General features: G+C 37.0%; 1 protein-coding gene across 1 annotated transcript; it reads left to right on the forward strand.

Annotated features, from left to right (window-relative positions):
- The first annotated feature begins 3,976 nt into the window (after positions 1-3,976).
- On the forward strand, positions 3,977-7,145 carry LOC148843605 (NAD(P)-binding Rossmann-fold superfamily protein). Its single transcript, XM_088959662.1, has 6 exons — positions 3,977-4,485; positions 4,590-4,747; positions 4,841-5,029; positions 5,739-5,892; positions 5,985-6,177; positions 6,951-7,145. The coding sequence occupies exons 1-6, from the start codon at positions 4,320-4,322 to the stop codon at positions 7,033-7,035; spliced, it is 945 nt and encodes a 314-aa protein (XP_088815788.1). The 5' UTR covers positions 3,977-4,319; the 3' UTR covers positions 7,036-7,145.
- Positions 7,146-7,368: the final 223 nt, after the last annotated feature.

Consider the following 7,368-nt stretch of genomic DNA (forward strand, 5'->3'; position numbering starts at 1 on the left):
ACAAGTGCTGTGAAGTGGGCGTGAAGACTACTCTCTAAGGAGGAAATCAATAATTAAATGAAGGAGAATCCGTTGACAGTAGTCCATTATGTTTAATTTTTTACTTTTTTAAATAAAAAAAATACAAAATTTTAAGCCTCCAAGAGAGGAAGGAAGCAAAAGAGACTTAACTGACGTGGACAATCGCATTTGAGAATATAGTAATAGGTTTTGGTCCATATCAGCCAATATATATCAATTAGTTGAATCTATCTCATTAATATGAAACAATTTTGCCCATTCTTTAATGCCACTGTTTAAGGATGCAAATTTGCAAATTTTAAGAGATGGTAGGATTGCACATAATTCCTAAAATAAATTTGAGGCAAATAAGAATTGAGAAATAGTCAATAAGTAGGGACGTCAGTGGGTTGGGTTAAAGGGTAAACCTGGCTTGATCCAACCCTAGGGTCGGGTTAGGGTCAATATATTTGGCTTTAGGGTTGGGTTAGGGTTTTGATTATTCAACTCGAGTCGGGTTCAGGTTTTGGCTGATCCACCCGTTGGGTCATGATACCCTACATATATACAATGTATTTTTGTAACTTTTTGACTTCTCTATAACTTTAAAGTTTAAGATTTATCTACATGTTGGTTTTGATTTTTTTTTCTTTTTTTAATGAGAAAAGTAACATATTAAATTCTATAAAATAATTTCCTAACTTAAATTAATGGATTTTAGGTATTTAAAACGTGTTAAAAGAATACAATTGAAATGCTATGGGTCAGGTCAGGTCGGTATCGGGTTAGACCCTATAGGGTCGGGTCAAGATTGGAAATCATGCATTTTAAGATAGGTCGGGTTTGGGTTCAAGTTGAGGCATTGTAGGGTTGCATTAGGGTTGAGGCAAACCCGTGCCAAACCCGACCCATTGACATCTCTAATCAATAATAAATAGGAATGGCAATAGGGCAGGTTCAGGGAAGGTATTGTAAATTCTAAATCCAACCTCTCTCTAAACCTCCCGAGCCATACCTGACCCAAAACCCGTAGTGGGTTGGATTTTGAGAACTCAAACCCTCCCCACATTCAAGGGTATGGGTGGGCTGGTTTTAGAATCCACATCTAATTTTCTATTTTTAGGTTATATATAAACAATAAATATGTAAAATAATACAAATAAAACAACAAAACTTCCAATTATTTGATTAAGATATATAAAAAACATATAAACTATCAATTATCTTTCACATAAAATTCAAAATATTATTAAATTCAACACCTAATACATAAAGCTTATATGCTTTAAATATTCCAATAATATGTGGGTTAGAGAGAATTGTGTTTAACCTAATTCTGTACCCTACCCATACCGGCACAGGTTCTAGAATCCCAAAACCCATCCATCAAGCAAAAACACCACTTTGTTGGAATAGATACCCAGCCATAAGGTAGAAATTGCCATCCACGGTCAATAAGTGGTCAATTCTGATTTTGGGGCAGGAAAAATCAGTCCAAACCAATTATTAATGGGTTCTATAAACTACACCTAGAACCGAACCAATTATCAATCAAGATACTTAGGTCTGACTCGATTGACCCAAGTATACTTGACATTTATAATTAACTATGGTAATAAGTTATAGATAACTAACGTACCGCTAACAGTAAGGACTGAAGTGGGACGTTTTAGAAATTCAGGTATTGAATTGGCACGTTTTGAAATTCAGGTATTAAAGTGAGACTAGGCCCAGAGTACAAGGTATTGATTTGCAATTTAGTAATTTACCCTTAATTAAAACACCTTTGCTATGAATTCCATCTTGGGACGAGGAAAATTATGAATAGTGCTCTTTTCCCTGTTAGGTTTAAATTAAGACCGGGGAATTTAAATAAGTAGGGTAAATTTTGGATTTATTGGGGTATTTTAGTAATTTCATAAGGTAGGAAGAAAACCAGAATGCCATTTGATGGGTTGAAATTTTAAGGGAATTTTTGGATGGTGGAGATTAGGGGTGTCAATCGATCGGTTTGGATTGGATCCAATCTGATCCAAACCTTATCAAATTGAATTTGGACAGTCCGTTATAATTATTGGATTGAGCCAATCCAAGATAAATTGGACCATATTCTTATTGGTCTGAATTAGACCTTGCCTAAATATCTAATAATCCGATCATGAGGCCAAACCCTTGTCCAATTTGAAACTGATCAAAACTGAAACCGACATAAAATCACTTTTATGAAAGTACTTTTATGAAAACACTTTTACAAAAGCACTTTTATGAAAAAAGTACTTTTACAAAAGCACTTTTACAAAAGTAATTTTATGAAAAGTGCTTTTATGAAAGCACTTTTATAAAAGTACTTTTACGAAAGCACTTTCATAAAAGTACTTCTACAAAAGCACTTTTATAAAAGCACTTTTACATGAAAGCACTTTAAGAACTTTTACGGAAGTACTTTTATAAAAGCACTTTTATGGAAGTACTTTTATAAAAGCACTTTTACAAAAGCATTTTTACAAAATTAGTTTTATGAAAGCACTTCTACTAAAGTACTTTTACAAAAGCACTTATGTGAAAGTACTTTTATAAAAGCACTTTGGTAGAAGTATTTTTACAAAAGCACTTATACAAAAGTACTTTTATAAAAGTACTACGAAAGTACTCTTATAAAAGTACTTTTATAAAAATACTTTCATAACGATACTTTTACGGAAGTACTTTTAGAAAAGTACTTTTTCAATGCCAAAAAGATATACTTTTGTCATTTTCATATTTTCTTCATTTTAATATATTTTTATAATTTTTTATATGCTCTGTTTTTTTATATAATTTTTAATATTTCATCTAGTTTGGATTGGATGCGGTTTTGTATAATAACAACTTGAATCTTCAGTTTTTATTGCATAACCTTGGTGAAAACAAGCTCACGTCTCACCCAATAATTGACAAACCCCATACGGGGCAGGTTGCCGTCTTAACTGAACCGAATAATCTATGGATCGGATCAGTAGGTTGCGTCAAGGATTGACATATGTTAAATTGTTAATCTTAATCCTCTAGTAGATGGGTAAGTGGGATTACATGTGATCGCATGGCCTAGGTTGGGTTAGGTGAGTGTCTGGGCACAATAGAGATCCTCAAATTTCAGCTCCCTCAACTACCCACCAAAATTTGATAAACTAAAATATTTTACCATGTAAAACCCTTGTTGAACCGTTTGGTTTTTGGTCACCAAACCCTAGTGTATCAAGCTCTGATCAACTTTCACAAGTTTCTCCCACCTGGGTTTCTCCTACGCAACTGTTTCTTTATTCCTTCAAACCCCATTTTTATTTACCTCTTTGGACTCACATCAAACACCCTACACGCATTCCAATTTGAAACTTGAGAGAGAGAGATAACTCAAATGCGTCCATGGCCTCCCTCCTAACCACATAAACAAGCCAATAAAATAGTGACGTTTCTAGTGCTAGAAGAAAAGACTAATGATAGCCCAACCACATCAACCCACGTAGGTAGAGCAGCCCAACTCATTCTAATTCTCCAAGTCTGCAATCAACCAAATGATCCATCAATCATCTTTGGTCCCACCTGATCAGCCAGACAAACATGGGGCCGGCCGTTCATCTTTGCATGATGAACGGTTGTAGTTACTGAAATGGGTAATGGGTTTCTTCCCAAACCATGCAAATTTAGGGTCTGAACTCTGATGGACCCTTGCAAGTTGCAATCATGGGTGGAGGGCTAGCCCTGGTGACTCATCTTAGGCTGGTCAATAAAGGGGAGAGCCAACGGCTCTGATGCTTGATGGACCACATTCGGATTGTAGGATGCATTGCATAATGTGCAGTGCTGTGTAGTTTTTCTGCCTCTGACATCCTTCAGTAGAAAAGGTCGTCCATTTGTACATGTTTTTCTTATTTATGGCCCGCACGTTTCTACTTCTCTAGAAGGTTTCAAAACTGGTACATCGATTTCTCTAAGTTTTGCCACAGAATCAGACAAGAGGGGGGGGGGGAATTATGATGAAAATCGCATGTTGAAGTAGGGCTATTTTGGTCATTAGATGAAGCTCCATGTTTGGTAACGGCGAATCTCCTATTATATATCGGCCGATACAAAGCAGAAAATACGGAACTTATGCCGAAACACGAAACCTAACATTCCCAGCAAATAATAATTAAGCACCCACCTCCTCATTCAAGAAGGCGAGTAGATGGAACGTGAACCGGTTTTCAACAACCCCCTCTTTTAATTCCCATCCTTCTTCCAAAATTTTCTCAGTTATACATACGGAGATACAGTTTACTTGAAGAGAAGAAGAAGAAGAAATGAGGGAAGTGATAGAAATGGAAGAAACAGAGGTCAAAAGAGCAAACATTGATCACCAGAAGCCAAGTGTTTGTGTTCTGGATTCATCTTCCTATGTGGGGTTTTCTATTCTGAAGGGACTTCTAAGTAGAGGTTACAAAGTCCATGCTGCTATCCAGAACAATGGTGAGGTTACATTTCTGTTGATGATTCTGTTACTGAGTTCAGTCAATAGTTGTTTTGGGTTGTCCAGTTTTTGTTTATTGTCAAGTGTTTTATTGTTGTTTCAGGAGAGACAGAGATAGTGAGGAAAATTCGGGAGCTGGAGAGAATGGAAGAGAGACTGGTGGTGTTTGTTGTAGATGTTCTGGATTACCAAAGCATCGTTGGAGCTCTGAAGGGTTGCTCTGCTCTGTTCTGCTCTTTGGATAGTTCAGATGGGTATGATGTGAGTTGCCTATATCAACCCATGTTGATGTTTGTTATTCTTATTGTTTTTGTTCTTCTTTTAACTTCTCCTCTGCTTATGGTTGATGGGTAGGACAAAACGGTGGATTTGGAGGTGAGAGGAGCAATCAATGTGGTGGAGGCATGTGCACAAACAGAGACTATAGAGAAGATAGTATTCAGTTCTTCCTTGGCTTCCTCAATTTGGAGGGAGAATATATCTGTTGAGAAGGATATAGATGAGAGGTCATGGAGTGATCCAGAGTTCTGCAGAAGACAGAAGGTATGGATTTCTATTCTCTATCTTTTCTTTTCTTTTTTCTTTTTTTATTCTTCCTTACTTGAGATGGAGTGGAGTTACTGGTCTTCTTGAGATGAGCTGTTTTTGCTTTGCAAAAGGAATGCTTTTTGTAGACCTGAAATGACTTCAAACAGGTTGTTCGTTACACTTGGTGACTTTCCACCCTTACAACTGATCAAGTACTTGGAATCATTAAAAGCTTTTCCTTTTCTCCTAAATAATCTTATCTCCTCCACCTTTTGCTTAAGGGGATTGAGCTTCATTAATTGGTAATTTTGCCGCAGGATTTTGTAAATTTGGTAAGCACTTGATTATGACTATTAATCTTATCTAGTCCTATTTCAATCTCCAAACTCCTTACAAGCTTCCTCCCTCCTTATTCTTTTGGCCTTTTGAAGGATTTAATCCTGTCCCTGGTGCAATGAATTAAACTAGTTCAATTGCCTTCATGTTGGCATGGATCATCATGTTTTGGCCCTGGATGATGAAGATGATGATATTAATAAAGTAAAACCAGCCATTGTTTGGGTGTCTTGGCCTTAGGTTTTCAACCAGCTGGACAATTTGATCACAGAGCCCATATATAGTTATAGATTGGATCATAGACTAGAGTTGTTTTTTTATTTTGAAATCTGATGATCTTGTTAGTGATGGGTTTATGCAACATCTTTGTCTGTTTTGAACTCCATAGTTGTGGTATGCACTTGCAAAGACACTCTCTGAGCAGGCTGCTTGGGCCCTAGCCATGGACAGGATGTTGAGCATGGTCTCTGTCAATGCAGGTCTAGTTCTTGGGCCTAGTGTTGCTCAACAAAACCATCGGCCCACAATGTCCTATCTAAAAGGTATCATTCTCTTCCCACTAAGCAAAAGCAGTCACGTTGAGCATGATTTGAAATAAATTCTGTTCATCTCTTTCTCTTATTCTTTTCTGCAGGAGCTGCTGAAATGTATGAAAATGGAGTATTAGCCTTTGTGGATGTGGACTTTCTTGTCGACGTCCATATTCGAACTTACGAAGATAAATCGACATGCGGGCGATACTTTTGCTTCAGTCAGATCATCAACACAGATGAAGAAGCTATAAAGCTAGCAGAGGCCTTGAACCCTTTGATCTCATTACCACCAGGGTATTATTTCCTCCTTTCCATGTTCCTGTAATCAAGCAGGAGCAGTTGGATAGAGCATTTGTTAAATTTTGAATAGACCTGAACCCTAACCTGAGACCGATGTAGTTGAAATTCTTGAATTCGGGCAACCTGAGTTACATCCTTGGTAATCAGGATGAAAATGATCACCCATATCAATTTTTCTAGTCTAGAACAATGGGCTTGAGATTTCTCAAAAATTCAATTTGACACAGACCCAACCCACCCACATTCCCTATAGCTCTATTTATTTGGAATTCAATTTGACACAGACCCAACCCACTCACATCTCCGCCCCACAAGGGGCCATCCCACAACACATCCCCATCGTGTATTGGAAACATCTCCTGATAGTTGTACTAGAACGGATGATAGTACCTAAAGCAAAAGTAAATCAGAATTTACACTCAGCCCATTTGTACTCCCCCTACATTTACACCAATAACAAAATTGAAGGAACTGAATAACACCTAGTATGTAACATATTGGTGACTAAAAACCATTACAGTAAGTACATATCTATGCTTTGAACCTTGACCATAAAAACCATTAAATACTGGGACCCAGAAGCTCACCTGGTCATCAGTCAAGTGCTCCACCCTCTACTGGTTCAACTCTGAGAAAACTGACATATTAGCATAGCCAAGAAGAGTGGTTGAACCTCCCCTGGTCCTAGTATTTTTTCTCATATGAAATCTTGAGGAAAATAGGAAATCTGTATTTGGGCTAATTGCAATTTATTTTGTTGTTTGCAGGTATCAATGCCAAGCCAGTGTGGCTTATGCAGACAAATTGAGAAAGACAAAACTGAACAAGTTGGTTGAGAGCGCTGCATACTAATAATATGCACTAGTTGTGTGTTGTTTCTCCCTATAATTCTTAGTCGTTGCGATTATTTATGACTACTGTATTGTTGTTTTAATATGAAACGTGAGGTTGGGATTTTAGTATCAAGGTTGTCAACTTGTCATATTCATTCGTTCATACCATAAAGAAAGAAGAAAACGAGTGCACACAGTTAATAGACACGAATTTCGGATCCTTAGTCAGTTTGTAGCCTTGCTTTTTTTATTAAAAAAACTGAAGAAATGTTAGAAGTGCTTATGAAAAACGCTTTTCTATAAACATGGCAGCCTTTGGCAAAGTTCACTGTTTTGCACGATTTTCAATTCT

Source organism: Nelumbo lutea, chromosome 8 (genome assembly GCF_056320005.1).
Source record: "Nelumbo lutea isolate HS-2025 chromosome 8, American lotus-T2T, whole genome shotgun sequence".
NCBI lineage: Eukaryota > Viridiplantae > Streptophyta > Magnoliopsida > Proteales > Nelumbonaceae > Nelumbo > Nelumbo lutea.

Bases quoted from the DNA above. Each gene is read 5' to 3' on its own strand.
- LOC148843605 (XM_088959662.1), top strand. From the start codon at position 4,320: ATGAGGGAAGTGATAGAAATGGAAGAAACAGAGGTCAAAAGAGCAAAC. The intron at 4,486-4,589 runs GTGAGGTTACAT...TTGTTGTTTCAG, and splicing joins TGCTGCTATCCAGAACAATG to GAGAGACAGAGATAGTGAGG. The intron at 5,030-5,738 runs GTATGGATTTCT...TGAACTCCATAG, and splicing joins AGTTCTGCAGAAGACAGAAG to TTGTGGTATGCACTTGCAAA.